This window comes from Oncorhynchus kisutch, linkage group LG20 (genome assembly GCF_002021735.2).
Source record: "Oncorhynchus kisutch isolate 150728-3 linkage group LG20, Okis_V2, whole genome shotgun sequence".
Taxonomy (NCBI): Eukaryota; Metazoa; Chordata; class Actinopteri; order Salmoniformes; family Salmonidae; genus Oncorhynchus; species Oncorhynchus kisutch.
In genome coordinates, this window is record NC_034193.2 from 51551122 (window position 1) to 51576372 (window position 25251).

General features: G+C 44.8%; 3 protein-coding genes and 1 pseudogene across 3 annotated transcripts in view; 2 read left to right on the forward strand and 2 right to left on the reverse strand.

Moving 5' to 3' along the window:
• Positions 1-1173, reverse strand: part of LOC116355430 (leucine-rich repeat protein SHOC-2-like) — a 9922-nt gene extending 8749 nt beyond the window's left edge. Inside the window, 1 exon segment of the mRNA XM_031799133.1 lies at positions 1113-1173. Coding sequence (XP_031654993.1) covers positions 1113-1173 — 61 coding nt within the window.
• Positions 1-25251, forward strand: part of LOC109865841 (kelch-like ECH-associated protein 1B) — a 520109-nt gene that overhangs the window by 416577 nt on the left and 78281 nt on the right. The gene's annotated exons all lie outside the window — the stretch shown is intronic.
• Positions 1545-2410, forward strand: LOC109865327 (tRNA pseudouridine(38/39) synthase-like; annotated as a pseudogene).
• The window catches only part of LOC116355431 (microtubule-associated serine/threonine-protein kinase 1), a 36647-nt gene continuing 34670 nt past the window's right edge, over positions 23275-25251 (reverse strand). The window contains exon 17 of the mRNA XM_031799134.1: positions 23275-23303. Coding sequence (XP_031654994.1) covers positions 23275-23303 — 29 coding nt within the window. The remainder of the gene's footprint in view (positions 23304-25251) is intronic.

Genomic DNA, 25251 nt, shown 5'->3' on the forward strand with positions numbered 1-25251 from the left:
GGCAGCATAGTATTAATATTAGCCCTCTGATTAACAATGAAGAGCAAGATGTGCCGCTCTGTTCTGAGCCAGCTGCAGTTTAACTAGGTCTTTCTTTGCAGCACTCGACCATGACTGGACAACAATCAAGATAAGATAAAACTAGAGCCTGGAGGACTTGCAGTGTGGTGTCAAAAAAGCAGAGAATCTCTTTATTACGGACAGATCTCCCCATCTTTACAACCATTGAATCTAGATGTTTTGACCATGACCGTTTACAATCTAAGGGAACACCAGGTCTAGAACTTACTTTACACTTTGCACTCTGACTTTATGACATTTGACCTCTATACATGACCCTTGAACTTCTATGATATCACATTATACGAAAACATGCAGATGAAACATCAAATAATCTGGTGTGTGGGCAGTTTCATAAAACATCATAATCTGTCATATAAAGCGTTTTAATCTACTGTATCATAATCCATTTAATCCAGACATCAGGCTCAGCCAGTTTAGTCAGTCAGCCGATGGCAGTCAATCAGTCAGTTTGATAGTCAGTCAGTCAGTAGTTGACAGTAGTGTTATCAGTCAGACAGTCAGTCAGTAAATCAGTAGCTGACAGTAGTGTTAACAATGAGTCAGTCAGTAGTTGAAAAGTAGTGTTAACAGTCAGTTAGTAGTGTTGCCTGTCTTATGTGATCTGTGATTTCCAGACATCAATAACCCTTGCTGTGTCTGACTCTTTACCTCTTGAGGTCACACTGTAATAAAAATAACATTTGGTAAAACATGATGATGAAGCAGCAAATCTGCTGTGTGGGCAGCAGTTCATAATCCATGATAATCTACTGCATCACATCACCAGGCTACAAACTCTTCCGGTGGCAGGCAGTCAGTCACTCCGACAGTATTTGACAGTAGAGTTGCCAGTCAGTCTGTGGTTGTGTGATTTATAGAGAATCAATGGCCCATGCAGTCTCTGTCTGTCTGTGGGTTCTGGTGATCAGTCAGAGTAACAGAGGAGAAAGCTGTGATAACAACTGATGAGAAAAAAGGCCAAATGGCAGTGTGTGTGTGTGTATGACTAAATCAAAAGTTCTCCCATGTCACCCCGCTCCTCCGCACACTCCACACTGGCTTCCAGTCCACTCCACACTGGCTTCCAGTCCACTCCAGACTGGCTTCCATTCCACTCCACACTGACTTCCAGTCCACTCCACACTGGCTTCCAGTCGAAGCTTGCATCCACTACAAGACCATGGTACTTTCCTACATAGCTGTAAGAGGAACTGCCCCTCCCTACCTTCAGGCTCTGCTCAAACCCTACACCCCAACCCGAGTACTCTGTTCTGCCACCTCTGGTCTCTTGGCCCTCCCACCCCTACAGGAGGGCAGCTCCCCCTCAGTCCAGTCAAAGCTCTTCTCTGTCCTGGTACCCCCAATGGTGGAACCAGCTTCCCTTTGAAGCTAGGACATCAGAGTCCCTGCCCATCTTCAGAAAACCATTCTGAAACCCTACCTCTTCAACGAGTATCTTTGGAAGGTTGACAGAAGCCCTGATGATTGGTGGCAGGAAAAAGAGGGACCGACTGTTTGATATCTCGACCCATCCTCGGCGCCATGTTGCGCTGCGCTTGCTGTCCAGGAGAACACAGACAACACTGTGGAAGTCTGGCTCTTCTGAAGACTCAACTGATCCAGGATCGCCAGAGTTCTAACTATCACATTTGTGGCTGAACCGACAAAGGAGTCAGTGACTTTTCCCAGGTCATATCCATAGACTTGCTCTCCATGTCGACGATGAAGTCAAGAACAAAGTGGACGCGGCGGAGCTCCCTTATGTTGAAGATGCTGAACAGAGTCCTGCCCCAGGACACCAGGACTCTCGACTGGTCACCTGCTGTGGAGAGATTCAGTGCGTGCTGCGACTGTCAGTCCAGACCTACCGGTACTACTTCCCATGCTCTGGATGTAGTGTTGATGGCAGCGGCTGCAACGCTATGAGGGCACCCACGACTTCCGCAACCTGTGCAAGGAGTGCTGCAGTTCCAGAGGACCATCCTGCCACGGTCCAGTCTGTCCATCATGCTCACCCTACCATGCCCACTGCCACAGACCCATAAGACCTATCATATTTGAGATCAAAGGACTGGCCTTTCTCTATCACCAGGTACGGGTGCTGCTGCTGATTGGCCAGAAGCTGGAGGCTCCAGAGATAGTGGATCAAGTCCTGGATGTGGAGAGGAATCCCAGGAAACCCATGTACGTGGTGGACTTTCCCTTGGTGCTGTTCCACTGCCATTTTGAGGTGTTGAGCTGGTGCAGGGAGGCTGAGGAGGTGAACCACTCCCTGGCCACGCTGCAGCAACACTGGACCCAGATAGCAGTCAAGACCCAGGTCCACCCCCCCCTTTACTATAACTGAGATATGCGGTTGTCCCACCTAGCTATTTTAAGATTTAAGACGCTCTGGATAAGAGTGTCTGCTAAATTACTAAAATGTAAAAACATAAATGTAATGGAAAGTCAATGGAACACAAAGCTAAAATATCACAGTTCAGTTCCATCTGTCTTAGCCTGGAACTCACTGTGATGCTCTCACAGCCTCTCTCTGTTAAACCTGCCTTTGAAAGAGGACAAGATTGAAATCTATTCTCTATTCTGTGAAAGAGAAGATAACCCACTGGGCATACCACATCATTTCAATGTGGAGAATTGGGTCATATTTGGTAGATACGTATCAATAAGATTCCAACGTATTTTCGCCCACTCAAAAAGACAGCCACAAGTTTGTTGAATTCCCAATGTGTTATCACTATGCTTTCAACCATCTAAAAGCACAACCAAATTCTAATGGAAAATCAATGTCAGATTTTTTGGTTAAGTTGTCACCTAAACGTGTTATCACAGCGCTTTCAACCATTTAAAAGCACACTAAAGTTCAAATGGAAATACAATGTCAGATATTTTGTTTATTTCTACAACAACTTTATATTTTTTTATTTGATGTGTTATCACTGTGCTTGATCTAATAGTACAACCAAATGGCCTGGATTGCAGTTAGTTGAGATTGCATTAAAGTGCATGGTGCAAGTGATCAATGAAGTAAAGCCTTACATCAGGCTATTGACTGTCTTACAAAAGTAATAGAGAATTCTGTTTGGTTGACAACGCAACCAAATATCAACATTTAAAGGAGAAGTGCTGCTTGGATAGTTCCATCTGAGCCACTGGCTTAATCCTGTTGTTTAACTTTTATTTTTGGTTGAGATGGAGACGTGAATCCAACATATAATTTGTTCACTTGTAGACAAGGTAATAGGCTATTTACCATATTGCAAAAGTGATATTGAATTGTGTTTGATTGTCAACGCAAACAAATATCAACTGTTGAAGGAGATCTTCTGCTTGGTTAGCTCCATCTGTGCCACTGAGTCTGGCTTTAATTCCAGTTTGTCTACAAAGGAACAATTGATCTGTTGGTGTCACATCTCCATTTCAACACAAAATGTATGTTCAGGAATAGTGATAAATCAAATCAAATTTTAAATGCACTTTAAATACAGTTTGATTTGATTTAATCCTATTCTTTAACTTGTATTTTTGGTTGAGATGGAGATGTGAATCCAACATATTTATGATGAACTTGTAGATTCTATTTGAAATTAACCAGAGCTTGAAACCCTAGACCTTTATGTATTGCCTATTCTTAGTTGAATCCTGGGCTGAATTTATAGAATAGCTGTTGATGACTTCCCAAATGTTATATAGGCCTAAATAGCATCATTGATGCTATATGATTGATATGTATGATAAGTACGGTTACATTTCATTTGCTCTGTTAAACCTACCCTTTGGAATGACTTCGATAGCAAGTGAATCTTTTAAAACCGATTAAGGATCGGACCCTTTTTTTCAATTTTCGCCTAAAATGACATGCCCAAATCTAACTGCCTTTAGCTCAGGACCTGAAGCAAGGATAATGCATATTCCTGATGCCATTTGAAAGGAAACACTTTGAAGTTTGTGGAAATGTGAAATTAATGTTGGAGAATATAACACATTAGATCTGGTAAAAGATAATGCAATGTACTTTTTTGTACCGTCATCTTTGAAATGCAAGAGAAAGGCCATAATGTATTATTCCAGGCCAGGCACAATTACATTTTTGGTCACTAGATGGCAGCAGTGTATGTGCAAAGTTTTAGACTGATCCAATGAACCATTGTATTTCTGTTCAAAATGTTGTATCAAGACTGCCCAAATGTGCCCTAATTGGTTTATGAATAACTTTTCAAGTTCATAACTGTGCACTCTCCTCAAACAATAGCATGGTATTCATTCACTGTAATAGCTACTGTAAATTGGACAGTGCAGTTAGATTAACAATAATTGAAGCTTTCTGCCAATATCAAATATGTCTACATCCTGGGAAATGTTCTTGTTACTTACAACCTCATGCTAATCGCATTAGCATACGTTAGCTCAACCGTCCTGAGGGGGACCCACCAATCTTGTAGAGGTTAGGTGGAGATTTTCTTTTTAACACTACAGCATACAATGACATTCTAGACGATTCTATGCTTCGAACTTTGTGCCAACAGATTGGGGAAGGCCCTTTCCTGTTTCAGCAAGACAATGCCCCCGTGCACAAAGCGAGGTCCATACAGAAATGGTTTGTTGAGGTTGGTGTGGAAGAACTTGACTGGCCTCTACAGAGCCCTGAAAGGCCGACTGCGAGCCAGGCCTAATCGCCTGACCTCACAAATGCTCTTTTGACTGAATGGAAGCAAGTCCCCACATCAATGTTCCAACATCTAGTGGAAAGCCTTCCCAGAGTAGTGGAGGCTGTTATAGCAGCAAAGGGGGACCAACTCCATATTAATGCCCATGATTTTGGAATGAGATGTTTGACAGGCAGGTGTCCACATGCTTTTGGTCATGTAGTGTACAAATTCAACATAGATTGTCTGTATTTAAAATTGGTTACAATGATGACATAATCCTGTGTTTGAAATTTTGAGGGAAACAGTTGAGGGAAATTCTACCCACAAAACAACGTAGTTGATTACTTTTTTTCAAATCCAATGTATTTTCCTCGTAGATTCCAAATCACAATACGTTGACAAATTACATTTAAAAAACATTGCGAGAAACAGAGAGGGGGCCTGACAGAACAAGAAGAAGAGTAAGCAAGAGACATAAAAGGGGAGGAAAGAACCATAAACAGAGTAAGGGGGAGGATGACATGTAGAGGGAATGATAGCTAGTTGTTCTTTCCTACTGTACCCAATCTGGCGGCTGTCAACAGGTCAAAGGTCAAATCAGTGGTAATGACTCGTGTGAAGAGCGATTATCCCCCGTGCAGGCCCCTCACTGGCACACTGCCATTAGTCTCACATACGAGTGCACACACAGACACGCACACACACGCACAAACGGATGCACACACACACACAGGATACCAACTGAGCGTATTGTGCTCTTTGTGTGGGGAACAGTGAATAAAGTAGAGAGAACAAGAAATGGAGTAAAAGAGAAAGTGAAAGGTGAGAGTGCACCACTTCTCCTCTTCTCACATCATTTCATTTCTGTCAATTGCAGAGCAGACAGTATTTTATTTACCCCCCCAATCATAGGAAGATACTGACATTGACACTTCTGATGTAAACACACACACACAGACCGACCCACCCACCCACACAATCCTTGGATGGCAAACCAGCTTGTGTTTAGGTTCACTATGTTTTATGGTCTGGTTAATTGCTTTCTAAAATAACTGCTCAACATGACTATATGACTATAGTTCCTATAACAAGGCCATGTCCACAGAGACAACACACAGAAGACAGCTACCATTACGTCAAGACAAACAGTGTGTGTGTGTGTGTGTGTGTGTGTGTGTGTGTGTGTGTGTGTGTGTGTGTGTGTGTGTGTACACGTTTTACTATACTTGTGTGATTTCCATATATACTGTATGGGCAGCATGGTGATCAGTAGTTTCAGTAGTCCTACATCTTATGTAACCACATACTGCATGTCTCAGGGAGGGTGGGATATGAAAAAACACATGTGAAATAGGACAAATATAAGCACCCACCAAATTATAATAATAATTATTATATTGATGATTATTATAATGATAATTATTATTAGTAAAGGGACTGCTAGTCCAGTATATCATAGTAGACTGTTCTAAAGACTATGTGCAGTAATTCCCAACCCATCTATACGGGTATATCATCATGGTGGACAGTGTGTGTGTGTTTGTGTGTGTGCCTCTGTATGTTTGTGTGTGTACGTGTCTATACAGTATGAGTGTGTGCTGATGTAACGTAAACATTAGTGTAGTCTTCTGCATGCTGAGTCACAGGGCAGACAGGACACCATGCAGACCTTTCTGATCGTTAGAATATTGATCGACCCGAGGCAATTTCCTGTCAGGTGACCTTTCCATGACACTCCGGGTTTCTTAATGTTTACCGCTGTCTGATGTGAAGCAGTGAAATCAGAGGTCACAATCAAGCCACAATATGAAGTGTGTGTGTCAGTCAATCACTATTGTCTATTGACTTTCTCTGACACTTCCTCGGGATTTCTTAAAGGGGGACTGCAACATTTACAGCTGTCTGGAGTTAAGAAACTGAGTCAGGGAAAGGGAGGGAGGGAAGCTGAGTGAAGGAAAAGGGAGGCCAGGCGGGAGGGAGAAGAAAGATAAGAAGAAATGTCAAAAAACCTTCCCATCTAGACCAATTTAGTGAGAAACATTGTATAGATCTTTGAGGGCCTAACCCTGCTCACAGCAGGGTGTTCTTTCACATCCACTGATAAAAGGGAAGGAAGACAATGACTGTGTCCCAAATGGCAACCTATTCCCTATACAGTGCACTACTTATGACCACGACCCATAGGATCTGGTCAAAAGTAGTGCACTATGTAGAGAATAGGATGCCATTTGGGATGAACACATGTTGTCCCCTTTACACTATAAAACGAGGATGCCGACAGACAGAGAAACGTTTGGCCCTGGTAGATCGCTACAGTCAGACCTGGGTTCAAATACTATTTAAAATCTGGTAAAATACTTTGATTGTTTGCCTGCCTGGAGTGCCAGATGGACAGGGTTTAAAGTATTGGGACTATTCAATCAAGCACAGATGAAGTATTTGAAATGATTTCAAATGGTAGCTACATCATCTAGGAGGATGTCTGTCTATCTAGCTATTTCTCTGTCTGTTTGTCTGTCTAGCTACAGTAGCTAGCATGGCGACAAGACATGACAACTCTGGCCTGTAGGTCTGTCTGTCTGTCTATTTAAGATGACGGGGCCTGGAGCTGTCAGAGAGAGAGAGTAGCCTTCCAGGGGAGTTCTAGTTAGGAAACACATCAGTGAGTCTGACTACAACACATCTGGAGCCCAGGCTGTCAAACCAAAATATACTGACTGAGCTAGCCACGACGGCAGCTAGCAAAATGCTACCGCTAGCACACTTTAACAGCAATAGGATAGTCCACAACAGGGATATTAGGTCCATGTTACAGCTCTTTAAGCTCATACAATGAGCTAGCGACAATGCTAACAAAATGTTAATGCAAATGTTCCTCCACAGATGTAGAAAGGCCTATAGATTTTTTCTCAAAGAGGAAAGGACTATCATGACCCTTTATAAAGGTGATATGCCTCTTTAAGACACTATTTTTGTTATTGTTATGCTTTTGAAACAATGGGTGGGCAACTGCACTCTATTATCGTCTGTAATTCAAAATGATGTCAGTCACAGGCGCGTAGGTGCAAAACAAACAGAATAATGAAAAGGCTATGTTATGCCTTGTGGTCATACTGTAGGCCTGAGGCAGTCGGTTACCCCATTTGAACTCTCCTATCATGATTTATGACAAAGTTATGTAGGCTATTCTTGAGGTGTCAAAGCATGCCTTCAAGGCAGCCAGAGTGACACAGCAGAATCAGAAGCGAATTGAGGCACTGAAATATCTTTACTGTAATATCTATTGACTGAACTGAGGTAAATGTTTTCCCCCCTTTTCCGTCCTATTATTATTGATGACAAGGTTAGACTTTTTTAGGTGTAAAAAATCAAATGTGTCTTCGAGGTAGAGTGACACAGCAATCATCAGAAGCTTGGAGGGACAGTGCTGTCTTGTGTACTGTGTATTGACTGAAAGCTACATTGGGCTGAGACTGAGAGGTGGTGCATTGAATCAGCTATAGCTTTTGTTAACAGACCCTTATGCAGGCAGGGGGTAGCATCCCAAATGGCACCCTATTCCCTATAGTGCACCACTTTTGACTAGGGCCCATACGGGAATAGGGTGGCATTTGAGACCCACACAGGGACACAGGGTAAATGACCTGGAACTATTACCTCGTTAAAATATAATTGTCTACGTTCCAAATGTCACGCTATTCCCTATGTATTGCACTATTTTTGGCCAGGGCCCATAGGGAATAGGGTGCTGTTTGGGACACAGAGGCAGACAGTGTCATACACACCGAGTCTGAAGGACATTTAATATCATTATTGATGATGCGTATGGTTAAGTGGTTGTCAAATCCTCCACTACGGAAAACCATGTTCTTTGAATAATACATTTATGTAAAATTCTGTACTGCTGGATATTAACACTAATACTTTTCTTATTATGACAATGATTGAATTATAATGTTTAGCCTTGGAACATGGACTCCTTTCCATCAACAAGCCACATACGCTACAGTCAGTTGTTTAAAGAACAAAAATAGGACAGAACTCCGGAGAATAAACTTAAATGAACATATTTTTATTGCCGCGTGCACACGAGGCAACAGCAATCAATATCACCACAATACGACAAGTATTCAGCACCTGATCTAAGTTTATATAAGGTGGAGTGGAGCACGTTGTTGATCTTTACAGTCAGTTGTTTACCATGTCAATGTTGTGAAATACAGATGGATAAGAAGATTATTACTCAGCTATCATGATGAGAGACCAAGTAATTACCAGTACACTGAGTCACTAACGGTTTTGGGGGGAGCTAGTGTGTGCACCTACTATCCAAAAACATCTAAAGTGATGTACTCCCTGTGCTCTGTTTTGACTACTGCCCACCTGCTAGTACAGAGGTAGGATATTAATTTGAGCCGGTTGCTACAGCAGGAAAATAATCCTGCAGCAACAGGAAAGGTGAATTATTACGTGGATTATAATTAATGGTTGATACATTTTTCGTGAGGGGGAATCAAGTCTGTTAAACAAGTTAAACATTTCCTGCATTGCAGGAAAGTTCTCCAGCAACAGGGTGATCAAATTAAGATCCTACATCTGTAGCTGTCAGATTCCAATAGCGCACAGAGAGAACTACACCAATCTGCTTTCACGTTAGCTAGTCTGCTACTGTGCGTAGCTTAACACAGAGGAGAGAAGGCTCAGTGCATAGCCACAACATCAATAGCATTGATTGACTAGGGGCGTAGGGTTAACAACATGGTGGCACACAACTGACATGACTGCAATGTAAATCTGGACTTCAACCACGTTGCAATGTAAATCTATAGAACACACACCTGATGAGGGGTTACATTCAAACACACTCTTTCTCTTGTTCCCTCATTCCTCTATCTTAGCTTTCAGATGACATTCTATGAGGAAGACAGAAAAGAGAGAGAGCGAGAAAGAGAGACCGAGAGAGAAAGAGAGAGAGAATTAATTTTGAGTATAGCTAAAAAGAAAAGCAAAAAGAGTCGAAGAAAATCTAAAGATGAAAGAAAATAGAGAGTCTCTTTAGAGTGCTGAGTTAACCCCAGTGGGCTGCTGTTAAATCTAGGCCCAGACTGTCCCTCAGGCTCTGCCTTTCATTTTACACCCCACTCCGTCTTCCCCTCTCCTGTTCTACACTCATCCTCGCTTCGTTCTATCTATCCTTCCGGGCACAAAGCATCTTCCTTCTCTAATTGAGACAGCCTGAGAGTCGGCCAAGAACGAGCGGCTTGCAAACACACACACACACACACACACACACATGCAGGCAGACAGTGACATACACTCACACACAAGCACGCACACACATACTGTACATAAACACTGATATACCCTGATAAGAACATAAGACACACTACCACCCACGTTATGCTACTAGCTACACACACAAACATGCATTGCATGACAAGTAAGTACAACAAATCTCTGACCTACTACATGGAGTGTAATTTAATGAAGATCAAGCCATCATCATAAGATCAGAGAACCATGTTTCCTCCTGGAGATAGATTCATACAAAGAGATTACAGAGAAAGAGCTGTAGAAGAAACCTTGAGGCAGGGTGCTGGAGGTATTATCACACACATACAAACACACACACACACACACACACACACACACACACACACACACACACACACACACACACACAGAGATGCACACACACACACACACACACACACACACACACACACACACACACACACACACACACACACACACACACACACACACACAGAGAGAGAGATGCACACACACACAGAGATGCACACCCACACACACACACACACACACACACACAGAGAGAGAGAGATGTACACACACACAGAGATGCACACACAGAGATAGAGACACACACACACACACACACACTGCTGCCATCAGACAAAGGGATTTATACTAATCCTCCTATGAGCAGATGAGATGAAGTCGGAAATAAAACGCTACAGGACAACTGGGATTGTGTACTATGGCAGATAGAGAGAGAGGGAATGATGGGAGGGAGGGAATACAAAATAGTGGTAGAGATGGGGAAAGCGCTCTAACCCAGACACCACAGTATATATAGCACAGCATTGACCCTCTCCTACAGAAGCATCTAACCCAGACACCACAGTATATATACCCTCCCCTACAGAAGCCTCTAACCCAGACACCACAGTATATATACCCTCCCCTACAGAAGCCTCTAACCCAGACACCACAGTATATATACCCTCCCCTACAGAAGCCTCTAACCCAGACACCCCAGTATATATACCCTCCCCTACAGAAGCCTCTAACCCAGACACCACAGTATATATAGCACAGCATTGACCCTCCCCTACAGAAGCATCTAACCCAGACACCCCAGTATATATACCCTCCCCTACAGAAGCCTCTAACCCAGACACCACAGTATATATACCCTCCCCTACAGAAGCCTCTAACCCAGACACCACAGTATATATACCCTCCCCTACAGAAGCCTCTAACCCAGACACCACAGTATATATACCCTCCCCTACAGAAGCCTCTAGCCCAGACACCACAGTATATATACCCTCCCCTACAGAAGCCTCTAACCCAGACACCACAGTATATATAGCACAGCATTGACCCTCCCCTACAGAAGCATCTAACCCAGACACCCCAGTATATATACCCTCCCCTACAGAAGCCTCTAACCCAGACACCACATTATATATAGCACAGCATTGACCCTCCCCTACAGAAGCATCTAACCCAGACACCCCAGTATATATACCCTCCCCTACAGAAGCCTCTAACCCAGACACCACAGTATATATAGCACAGCATTGACCCTCCCCTACAGAAGCATCTAACCCAGACACCCCAGTATATATACCCTCCCCTACAGAAGCCTCTAACCCAGACACCACAGTATATATACCCTCCCCTACAGAAGCCTCTAACCCAGACACCACAGTATATATAGCACAGCATTGACCCTCCCCTACAGAAGCATCTAACCCAGACACCCCAGTATATATACCCTCCCCTACAGAAGCCTCTAACCCAGACACCACAGTATATATACCCTCCCCTACAGAAGCCTCTAACCCAGACACCACAGTATATATAGCACAGCATTGACCCTCCCCTACAGAAGCATCTAACCCAGACACCCCAGTATATATACCCTCCCCTACAGAAGCCTCTAACCCAGACACCACAGTATATATACCCTCCCCTACAGAAGCCTCTAACCCAGACACCACAGTATATATACCCTCCCCTACAGAAGCCTCTAACCCAGACACCACATTATATATAGCACAGCATTGACCCTCCCCTACAGAAGCATCTAACCCAGACACCCCAGTATATATACCCTCCCCTACAGAAGCCTCTAACCCAGACACCACAGTATATATACCCTCCCCTACAGAAGCCTCTAACCCAGACACCACAGTATATATACCCTCCCCTACAGAAGCCTCTAACCCAGACACCACAGTATATATACCCTCCCCTACAGAAGCCTCTAGCCCAGACACCACAGTATATATACCCTCCCCTACAGAAGCCTCTAACCCAGACACCACAGTATATATAGCACAGCATTGACCCTCCCCTACAGAAGCATCTAACCCAGACACCCCAGTATATATACCCTCCCCTACAGAAGCCTCTAACCCAGACACCACAGTATATATAGCACAGCATTGACCCTCCCCTACAGAAGCATCTAACCCAGACACCCCAGTATATATACCCTCCCCTACAGAAGCCTCTAACCCAGACACCACAGTATATATAGCACAGCATTGACCCTCCCCTACAGAAGCATCTAACCCAGACACCCCAGTATATATACCCTCCCCTACAGAAGCCTCTAACCCAGACACCACAGTATATATACCCTCCCCTACAGAAGCCTCTAACCCAGACACCACAGTATATATACCCTCCCCTACAGAAGCCTCTAACCCAGACACCACAGTATATATACCCTCCCCTACAGAAGCCTCTAACCCAGACACCACAGTATATATACCCTCCCCTACAGAAGCCTCTAACCCAGACACCACAGTATATATACCCTCCCCTACAGAAGCCTCTAACCCAGACACCACAGTATATATACCCTCCCCTACAGAAGCCTCTAACCCAGACACCACAGTATATATACCCTCCCCTACAGAAGCCTCTAACCCAGACACCACAGTATATATACCCTCCCCTACAGAAGCCTCTAACCCAGACACCACAGTATATATACCCTCCCCTACAGAAGCCTCTAACCCAGACACCACAGTATATATACCCTCCCCTACAGAAGCCTCTAACCCAGACACCACAGTATATATACCCTCCCCTACAGAAGCCTCTAACCCAGACACCACAGTATATATACCCTACCCTACAGAAGCCTCTAACCCAGACACCACAGTATATATACCCTCCCCTACAGAAGCCTCTAACCCAGACACCACAGTATATATACCCTCCCCTACAGAAGCCTCTAACCCAGACACCACGGTATTTATAGCACAGCTGTAACATGTCTATCAATCATCTACAACAGTGATTCCCAACCCTGTTCCTGCAGTTACCCTACAGTACACATTTTTATTGTAAGCCTGGACAATCACACCTGATTCAACTTGTCAACTAATCATCAAACCCTCAATGAGTTGAATGAGGCGTGTCTGTCCAGGGCTATAACTAACCTGGAGGACCAGGGTTGGGAAACACTGACCTACAACATCCCAAATACATGTGCATCACCAACATGCTCACAAACAGAGGTTCATTACATAAAATGGAACAGAGAAAATCATGCACATGTGCGCGCACACTTAGGGTTAAGTGCTCAAGGGCACATCAACAGATTACTCACCTAGTCGACTCGGGATTCGAACCGGCGACCTTTCAGTTACTAGCCCAACGCCCTAAACCGCTAGGTTACCTGCTGCCTTATGCCTCATTATACTTGTGAGGACTTTTTGGGGACCAACAATTGATTCCCATTCAAAATCCTATCTTCCCTAACCTCTAACCCTAAGCTTAACCCTAAACCTAACCCCTAAGCCTAAAATAGCCTTTTTAAAAATGAGCAATGGCAAAATGTCCTCCCTTCTCTGAATTTGAGTTGCTTTACTATTCTTGTGAGGACTTCTGGTGCTCACAAGTATAGTAAAACGTGTACACACACACACACACACACACACACACACACACACACACACACACACACACACACACACACACACACACACACACACACACACACACACACACACACACACACACACACACACACACACACACACACACACACACACACACACACACACACACACACACCAGTGCCAATACGAGACAGAGGGACAACTGTGACACAGCATGAGAGCTGGCCGGAGGTTGACAACCATCAAAACAACAACAACAACAACACCTTTCTTAAACCTCCACCTAATGTTATGACAAGACAGACAGAGGGGGAGATGAAACCAGGTCCACGGTGAGAGAGAGAGAAATAAACAGAGAGAGATTCAGAGAGCTTTGCGGTTAATGTTATCACTACACAGAGAGACAGGGGGTGACACTAGAAAACAACTGAGAGAAGACAGACCGATAAGCAATGAGATAAAAAGGAGAGAGAAAGAGGGATGACACCAGGTCTACAGTAGAAGGGAAAAAACAGAGAAGCTCTGCCATTACCTTTTCGTGCGTCGAAACATGTTGCTACAGGATGCGCTGTGAGGCGCTGCTTTGGCAAACCCACAGGAGACTAGCTGAGCCACACAGACAGACAGACAGACACACAAGCAGCTAGGCAGTCAAGAGGCTGAATACACACTCCACAGCACCAGCATGGCAGCCTGACGGGGAGTGTGTGTGTGTCAGAGAGAGGGAAAGAGAGAGGGTGGAGAGGAAATGTCAGCAGAGCTACAGACAGCGAAAGAGAGCGAGAGAGCGATAGAGAGAATGAGAGAGGGAGAGCGAGGCAGAGAGGAGGAGAGAAAAAGAGGGAGGAAACAGACTGCCTTGCTTCCCTCTCGGACAGAGGGAGGATTCCGGGGCTGCTCTCAAGGGCAGGAAGTGTAGAGCGATGGAGAGAGAGGGAGGGTATAGAGAGTAATAACAGCAGGGATGTGTGTGAGTGTGAAAGCTATCTGAGGGAGGAGAGCAGAGAGCAGTGGACTGTGGACTAATGTAAATGACAAGACAGAGGAAGAGAGAGAGGGGAAGAGAGAGCAAGAGAGAGGGAGGGAGGGGGATCAGGTGACAGCTTGGTGTGTGTGTGTGTGTGTGTGTGTGTGTGTGTGTGTGTGTGTGTGTGTGTGTGTGTGTGTGTGTGTGTGTGTGTGTGTGTGTGTGTGTGTGTGTGTGTGTGTGTGTGTGTGTGTGTGTGTGTGTGTGTGTGTGTGAGAGAGAGAGAGAGAGAGAGAGAGAGATGACAGCAGCACGGGTGGTGCAGTTACCAAAACAGAGACTGGTACTTATTGGAGAGCTTGAAACAGCAATTGCAGTAGGAATCGGATGACAACAGCAATAGGATATGTCATATTGTACCCCACCCCTCTCCTCTTCTACCCCTCTCTTTTATTCCCCTACCTCCCTCTCCTCTCATCTCTTGCTCTCTCTCCTTCCTTCCTCCCTCCCTCTCTCCAACAAACAACCACCCTGCCATTTCATGAAATCCTTCCTTTTCTCCAACAAATGTATGATGTTCTGTGACATCATACATTTGCACTAGATATTGCAGAAAGGAAGATTTAGAGGGCAACAACACCACACACAATGCCAAGGGAAAACATCATCATTAGGACACACACTGCCAAGGGAAAACGTCATCATGAGGACACACTCTGCCAAGGAAGAACGTCATCATGAGGACACACACTGCCAAGGAAGAACGTCATCATGAGGAGACACACACAAGTGCACAGGCACACGCACACACACACACACACACATACACACACACTCGACAAAATAATTAAACAAATCCGACAGTCCAATTGCAATACTACAAACACACGCAAAACACACACAAACACACACAGTCAAGGGAGAACGTCATCATGGGGCGCTGAGATAGGAACAGAGAGCACAAAATGATTCAACAAATCTTATCCACATAGCAAATGAGATGATACTAAATGCTGACCCGGACTGACAGTTGCACAGCAATGCTGATGGGACTAATTCAATAATAGATGTCCCTCTAATGTAGACTAGGGGCTGCATCCCAAACGGCACACTATGGGCCCTGGTCAAGTAGCGCACTATATAGGGAATAGGGTGCCATTTGGGACGCAGCCTAGTAGGGAGTCTGAGCTGAGAGGTAAAGGCTGTGGCTGAAATATACAAGAGGGGGATATCAGTGAAGGGAGGTTAATACGGTTGCAGAATTCAGGTAACTTTCCAAAAATCCCCAGGTTTTCCAGATATCCCAGAATCAGGAAGGAATAAGAGTGTAATCCGAAACCTCAAACCAGGATTTATGGACTCTAATGATGATTAATGTACAAGTATGTGTGTATCTGTACTGCTTTGCTGACATGGTAGTTTGGGGAAACACAGTAAGCAGAGATACAGAGAGACAGAGGGAGGAGTCTGATCTTACAGAGAGAGAGAGAGAGAGAGACACTGGGAAAGCGACACAGGAGTTCCTAGCTTCACCCATGTTCAGTGTCCTGTTGTGACATCTGCTGCCCTGAGGTAAAGGTCAGAGGTCATGGACAACACCCACCAGGAAGTGACCTGACATGGTGGGGAGGGTCACCGATCACCATGATGATAAAAAACATATTGTGAGTCACTGGTCCTTAGACCAACTTCAATTTGCTTACCGCCCAAATAGATCCACAGACGATGCAATCGCCATCACTCTGCACACTGCCCTATCCCATCTGGACAAGAGGAATACCTCTGTAAGAATGCTGTTTATTGACTATAGCTCAGCATTCAACACCATAGTACCCTCCAAGCTCATTATTAAGCTCGAGGCCCTGGGTCTGAACCTCGCCCTGTGCAACTGGGTCCTGGACTTCCTGACAAGCCGCCCCCAGGTGGTGAAGGTAGGAAACATCACCTCCACTCCGCTGATCCTCAACACTGGGGCCCCACAAGGGTGCGTGCCAAGCACCCTCCTGTACTCCCTGTTCACCCATGACTGCGTGGTCAAGCACAACTCTAACTCAATCATCAATTTTGCAGACGACACAACAGTAGTAGGCTTGATTACCAACAATGACGAGACAGACTACAGGGAGGAGGTGAGGGCTTTGGGAGTGTGGTGCCTGGAAAATAACCTCTCACTCAACGTCAACAAAACAAAGGAGATGATCATGGACTTCAGGAAACAGCAGAGGGTGCACCCCCCCTATCTACATCGACAGGACCGCAGTGGAGAAGATGGAAAGCTTCAAGTTCCTTGGCATACACAGTACTGACTTACTGAAATGGACCACCCACACAGACAATGTGGTGAAGAAGGCGCAACAGAGCCTCTTCAACCTCAGGGGGCTAAAGAAATTTGGCTTGTCACATAGACCCTCACAAATTTTTACAGATGCACAATTAAAAGCATCCTGTTTTCATTAAATTCATTAAAAATCCAACAATGTGATTTTCTGGACTTTTTTTCTCATTTTGTCATAGTTGAAGTGTACCTATGATGAAAATTACAGAACTCTCATCTTTTTAAGTGGGAGAACTTTCACAATTGGTGGCTGACAAAATACTTTTTTGCCCCACTGTATATACTGTATTCTATACTATTCTACGGTATCTTAGTTACTCAATAATGTTTACATATCTGGCATTACTCAGCTCATGTGCATATACTGTTTTCTATACTATTCTACGGTATCTCATTCACTCAATGTTTACATATCTTGCATTACTCATCTCATGTGTATACTGTTCTTCTATACTATTCTACTGTATCTTAGTCCGTTCCGCTCTGACATCGCTCATCCATATGTATATTCTTAATTCATTCCTACTTAGATTTGTGTGTATTGGGAAAATGTGTAATTTGTTAGATATTACTTGTTAGATATTACTGCACTGTCGGAGCTAGAAGCACGAGCACTTCGCTACACCCGCAATAGCATCTGCTAACAACGATCATTTGACCAATAAAATTTGATTTAGGTCCCTTAAACATAGCGTGAATACCACACTGATAGTAACTCACTCACTGGCCACTCTAACCCTTGTCCAAATTGATTACTAGAAAATGTCACACACACTCACAGATATATACCAGACATGTCAATGAGTCTGGAAGATATCACAAACACAAATACCTCAGCTTTTGAAACCCTAACACCTACAAACAGCATTCGTGCCCAGAGGCAGAACAGGAAAGACTGCAGACTGCAGAGCACGCAAAATCAAACAAAATGCAAATGAAATGCTTTTTGAAAAACGCCTCTGCAAATGCTCTATATTCATTCCGTATTCATATCATATTCATTTCACCCATACAATAACAGGTACCTTCTGTTGGGATTTTACAGTAAATGTGATGTATTGAGATAAATCTATGTGGCTAACATACACACAGCACAGCAGCTAGCCAGGCCTACATGCCACAGTGGCATAATAGCCAGTAGCCACAGATTCAAATCCAGAGAAAAGGAATTTTAAATCCTTTAAATCCATCTCTACAGGTATAGAGGAGGGAACTCACTATCTACTCCTACAAAAGGTGAGGATATTTAAAACTAGTGCTGGTGTAACAGTTTTCTTCCGTTGAAGGAGAGGACCAAAATGCAGCGTGGTTAGTGTTCAACATGTTTAATATAGACGATAACACTACAAAATACAAAACAACAAATGTGAAAACCGAAACAGTCCTATCTGGTGCAATGACACAAAGACAGAAGACAACCACCCACAGAATATGGCTACCTAAATATGGTTCCCAATCAGAGACAACGATAGACAGCTGCCTCTAATTGAGAACCAATCTAGGCAACCATAGACATACAAATGACCTAGAAAGGAAACAGACCCATACACATACAAAACCCCCTAGACCAGACAAAACACATAAATCCCCCATGTCACACCCTGACCTAACCAAAATAATAAAGAAAACAAAGATATCTAAGGCCAGGGCGTGACCCCAAAGGTGCGACTCCCGGCCGCACACCTAAATCCATAGGGGAGGGTCTGGGTGGGCGTCTGTCCACGGTGGCGGCTCTGGCGCGGGACGTGGACCCCACTCCACCATAGTCTTTGTCCGCTTTAGTCTGTTCCTAGGAACGGCGACCCTCGCCACCGACCTAGGATTGGCAACCCTACTAAATGGCCCCACTGGACTGAGGGGCAGCTCCGGACTGAGGAGCAGCTCGGGACTGAGGGGTAGCTCAGGACTGAGGGGTAGCTCAGGCTGACTGACGGCTCTGGCGGATCCTGGCTGACTGGCGACTCTGACGGATCCTGGCTGACTGGCGGCTCTGGCGGATCCTGGCAGACTGGCGGCTCCTGTCAGACTGGCGGCTCCAGGCTGACTGGCGGCTTCAGGCTGACTGGCGGCTCCTGGCTGACTGGCGGATCCTGGCTGACTGGCGGCTCTGGCGGATCCTGGCGGCTCCTGGCAGACTGGCGGCTCCTGGCAGACAGGCGTTTCCTGGCAGACTGGCGGCTCTGGCGGATCCTGGCTGACTGGCGGCTCTGGCGGATCCTGGCTGACTGGCGGCTCTGGCGGATCCTGGCTGACTGGCGGCTCCTGGCAGACTGGCGGCTCCTGGCGGCTCAGGACAGGCGGGAGACTCTAGCAGCTCTGGACAGGCGGGAGACTCTAGCAGCTCTGGACAGGCGGGAGACTCTAGCAGCTCTGGACAGGCGGGAGACTCTAGCAGCTCTGGACAGGCGAGGCGCACTGTAGGCCTGGTACGTGTTGCCGGCACTGGTGGTACTGGGCCGAGGACACGCACCTCAGGGCGAGTGCGGGGAGGAGAAACAGGGAGTACTGGGCTCTGGACACGCACAGGAAGCCTGGTGCGGGGGGCTGCCACCGGAGGGCTGGTGCGTGAAGGTGGCACTGGATAGACCGGACCGTGCAGGTCCACTGGAGCTCTTGAGCACCGAGCCTGCCCAACCTTACCTGGCTCGATGCCCACTCTAGCCCGGACGATACAAGGAGCTGTTATGTACCGCACCGGGCTATGCACCCGCACTGGAGACACCGTGCGCTCCACAGCATAACACGGTGCCTGCCCGGTCCCTCTCGCTCTCCGGTAAGCACAGGAAGTTGGCGCGGGTCTCCTACCTGGCTTCACCATACTCCCTGTGTGCAAGAAATTTTTTGGGCTGACTCTCGGGCTTCCTACCGCGCCGCCGTGCTCGTTTCTCCAACTCCATTCTCCTGTAACCCTCCTCGCACTGCTCCAGTGAATCCCAGGCAGGCTCCGGCACTCTCCCTGGGTCGACCGCCTACCTGTCTATCTCTTCCCAAGTTGTATAGTCCAGATTCTGCTCCCATGTCCAGAAATCCTGACATCGCTGCCTCACCTGCTCCTGCCCGTTACCACGCTGCTTGGTCCTGTTGTGGTGGGTGGTTCTGTGACGGTTTTCTTCCATTGACGGAGTGGAGGACCAAAATGCAGCGTCGTTAGTGTTCAACATGTTTAATATAGACAATAACCGAGAACACTACAAAATACAAAACAACAAATGTGAAAACCGAAACAGTCCTATCTGGTGCAATGACGCAAAGACAGAAGACAACCACCCACAAAGTACCCAAAGAATATGGCTACCTAAATATGGTTCCCAATCAGAGACAACGATAGACAGCTACCTCTAATTGAGAACCAATCTAGGCAACCATAGACATACAAATGACCTAGAAAGGAAACAGCCTCATAAACATACAAAAACCCCTAGACCAGACAAAACACACAAATCCCCGATGTCACACCCTGACCTAACCAAAATAATAAAGAAAGATAAGATAACTAAGGCCAGGGCGTGACAGCTGGGCGATATGGCCAAAATATCATATCACAGTATTTTTTTTAAATTGACGGTATGACAATATTTGACAGTATTTATGATTTTAAATGATTACATTTCTAAATGTTCTTTATAAGTAGTGCATGACCTCAGGGTGGCAACATATACATTCTTAGAGTCTTTCTCCATTCTGATTGTTCAATTCAACTTCAACCCAAAATATTTTTTTGCATTTTCATAAATTTCAGCATTTCCTGCACTCGTTTGAGATCATTTCCACACTGCCATGTAGGGCTGCACGATATGGGCAAACAATCTAAACCTGATTTTGAACCAAATGTTGCAATAGCGATTTTACTTATGATTTAGAGCAAAACACTTGGTGATATGTTGGAATCATGGAAATAAAATGATTATTCTAATTCTATAGATAGAATACAGTTGAAGTCGGAAGTTTACTTACACCTTAGCCAAATACATTTAAACTCAGTTTTTCACAATTCCTGACATTTAATCCTATCCTCACTTTATTTTAAGAATGTGAAATGTCAGAATGATAGTAGAGAGAACGATTTATTTCAGCTTTTATTTCTTTCATCACATTCCCAGTTGGTCAGAAGTTTACATACACTCAATTAGTATTTGGTAGCATTGCCTTTAAATTGTAGCCATTTGACTAGGCTTGGGGTAGAAGCTGTTTAGAAGCCTCTTGGACCTAGACTTGGTGCTCCGGTACCGCTTGCCGTGCGGTAGCAGAGAGAACAGTCTATGACTGGGGTGGCTGGAGTCTTTGACAATTTTTAGGGCCTTCCACTGACACCGCCTGGTATAGAGGTCCTGGATGGCAGGAAGCTTGGCCCTGGGCCGTGTACTGGGCCATTCGCACTACCGTCTGTAGTGCCTTGCGGCCCAACTTGCTAAGAAAAGACAAACTAGCTGTTTGCAGACGTAAGCAACATAAACTAATGTTGTAATTATAGAACGCTATTGGATTTATATGAAGAAGCAAAGTGAAAACAGCATTGTTGTCATCAACATTGTTGCATGTCCTGCATTGACCAGGCAGACTGAACGCAAGTGTCTAATGGTCAAGGAAAAGCAAATGCGCTCCTTGAGTGACAGGGGGCGGGGCTAGGTCTGCGTGGAAAACGGCATGGAGAGAGAGAGAGAGCGAAGAGAGATGACTCAAGTAGCGAAGTAAACTATATAAATGGACGTTAAACACGGCATATCACATTTGACAAACCAAACATTCAAATACCGTTATAGAAGGTAAAGTAAAAACCCAAACCGGTCCATGTATCAATACCAGTATATCGTAAAATACGGTATACCGCCCAGCCCTCTCTAAAACCTACCTTAGCCTAGTTTAGATACAGTAGTATGGTGCAAAATAAACAGTTTAGTCATTCTGACTCTTATAGATTATAGATAGAGGACTTTCTATTAAATACAGTACTTAATGACTGTTTAGTAACTGTGTGCAGGTGTACTACTGATATACAAGCCTTTTTCTCCTCACTTCAATTAGTGAAAGAGACACACACTGAGGAAAGGGAAAGCCACAGACAGGGAGAGTGAGAGAGATGAGTCAGAAGAACGATGTAAGTGAGGGAACACTTCAGCACCATAGAGAGAGAGCGATTGAGAGAAAGGAGGAAAGCCCGGAGTGAGGGAACACTTCAGCACCATAGAGAGAGCGATTGAGAGAAAGGAAGAAAGCCCGGAGTGAGGGAACACTTCAGCACCATAGAGAGAGAGCAATTGAGAGAAAGGAGGAAAGCCCGGAGTGAGGGAACACTTCAGCACCATAGAGAGAGAGCAATTGAGAGAAAGGAGGAAAGCCCGGAGTGAGGGAACACTTCAGCACCATAGAGAGAGAGCAATTGAGAGAAAGGAGGAAAGCCCGGAGTGAGGGAACACTTCAGCACCATAGAGAGAGAGCGATTGAGAGAAAGGAGGAAAGCCCGGAGTGAGGGAACACTTCAGCACCATAGAGAGAGAGCGATTGAGAGAAAGGAGGAAAGCCTGGAGTGAGGGAACACTTCAGCACCATGGACAGCAACACACACAAGCTCTCAGAATTTCAAGCTACACGTCACTACGATCCCAAGTGTGTGTGTATGAAAGTGAGTCTGCATCCTTTCAAACCCCCATTTCTCACATGCTGTCAACTTCTAACCCCTCTCTCCAGAAACATGTGAAGTGTGAAGAGACTTCCTATAGTGCTGCTATTTCAGAGCTCAACTGTGCATGAGATTGTCAGTGTGTCGGGTTTACAAGAAAACCCTCCCAAAAAGTTGTGTGGGGTATAAAGCTTCATGGGGCAAAACCGATTTCTGTCCAGTGAACTGACGTTAGAAGACTGTGCATACAGGCACATTCATGTGGAGGCAAATCAAATAAACCCCAAGCTTGGAGTCACCTGAGCGTCAGTTTAGATTTACAACTTAAATAATCCACGGGTAGAGAGGTTCACAGGGGCTAAAATATGTTCCCATTTACAGAGTACTGCTTTTCTATGTTTCTCCCAAACATAACACATGTACACATACACACCAAGGCACTACCCAATGAACCCAAAACGTAAACTCACCTACTACTTTTTCGGGGCAGAGGCAGATCCTTCTGGAGAACAAGAGAGCGGGACAGAGAAAGAGAAGAGGGGACACAAATAAAATATCAGATTAGTGTTATACACTCTTAGAAAAAAGGGTTCCAAAAGGGTTCTTCAGCTGCCCCCTTAGGAGAACCCTTTTTGGTTCCAGGTAGAACCCTTCAGAACCCTTTGTTTCTTAGTGTATAGTTATATATACTGTACATTGTACAGTATATAGACACAATTAACCCTTTAGTTTAGGGGCCATTGGGGAAATATACTGTTGAAAGAAGGTGCCTAACCCCAACAACCTCTTGCCATATCTGTAACTTCACACACTTCATGCTCTAAATCCAGCTTCCCCAACCCTTCACTGATGACATATTACATTATTATTACCACACTCACAGGCTGAGTGGAGCCAGTCATTTCCAAAATGGTCGCCCTGTTTACAACATTGGGGACAGAGAAGCAGGAAACTAACGTGATTACGATCCATTGGGATTGATCCGAGAGAGAAACACTCTCCTAAAGTCTCCATGTTGTGCTCCCTTAACACGATCCCCAGTCCAGGATCATATTACAGTACTGTTTCTATTATAAGGCAATAAAAGGACATTTTATGAAGTTATTCTATAGATAAACTGCTGTTCTCCTGAAGCTCCTGTCAGTTTCTATCAGGAACAAGGACAGCATGAGAGTTTATCTCTTCCCACGCAGAACCAATACCGTATGTGTGTGTGTATGCATGTGTAGTGTGTGTGACTAAAGCCCTCATCAAAAGTAGTGCAACATATAGGGAATAGGGTGCCATTTGCAATGCAACCATAGTCTAACCTTGTCCCCAGACTAGTGTGCATTAGGGAGGAAGTGTGGTTGTGCAGACAACAGACGAACTACAGTGTATACAGACCACAGGTGTCTGGTTGCACCTTTATTTGCGAGGACGGGCTCATAGTAATGGCTAAAACAGAATAAATGTAATAGCATCAAACACATCGTTTCCATGTGGTTGATAAAATTCCATTGACTCCATTCCAGCCATTATTATGAGCCTTCCTCCCCTCAGCAGCCTCCTGTGATGACATAGCCCCAGCTAGGGAACATTCTCAGTCCCTTCTGAATCTCCAATCCATGTCTCGTCTCTTTGCCCTTGTTGACTTGCCCTCTAACATCTGATAGCATTGGATCAGCATCAGCTATATACAGATGTAGGATCTTAATTTCAGCCAGTTCGCTACAGCAGGAAAATAATCCAGCAGCAACATGAAATGTGAATTATTATGTAGATTATAATTAATGTACATTTTTGTAGGGGTTGATACTTTTTTCATGAGGGAAAATCAAGCCTGAAATGTCTAAGTGAAAATTCCAAACTTCATAAGCATTTTTAAAACCTGCAACAGGTTGATCAAATTAAGATCCGACATCTGTATGATGCTATAAGCATGATCTCTTATACGTACCTTTTCTAAAGCTTGAGTGGACAGTCAACAAAGGCATAGACAGGGTGGGGACTGGGGCTAGAGTATCAGAACACTCCACTTCTCTCAAAGGAAAGTGACATCATTCACCTTCTTCGTTCTCCCTGGGATATGTTACATCATCAAGGCCACAGACAGGAAGTGACCTAAACTGATGTGACTAAAATGGAGCTCTGCGTGGCGCCTTGGAGCAGGACTAATGGATGGGGGGGAACATTTTGTGTGTGTGAGTGCATGCATGTGTTTGTATATGTGTGTGTGCATGTGTGTGTGTTACCATAGGCCTTTGAAATCCACCTTGACTACAGTATCAACCTTGAGATCTCTCAGGTCTGTTAAATGGAGAGAATGTATAAAGGAATGGATGAAGAGAATATGAAAGAAAAGCTAAGCTGTAAGAAAAGGAAAGAAGGACAGCAGCAAACAAAGGAAGGACACACGGACATAATCTAACTTGACTAGGAAGGACAACATGACAAACATATTAAGTAAT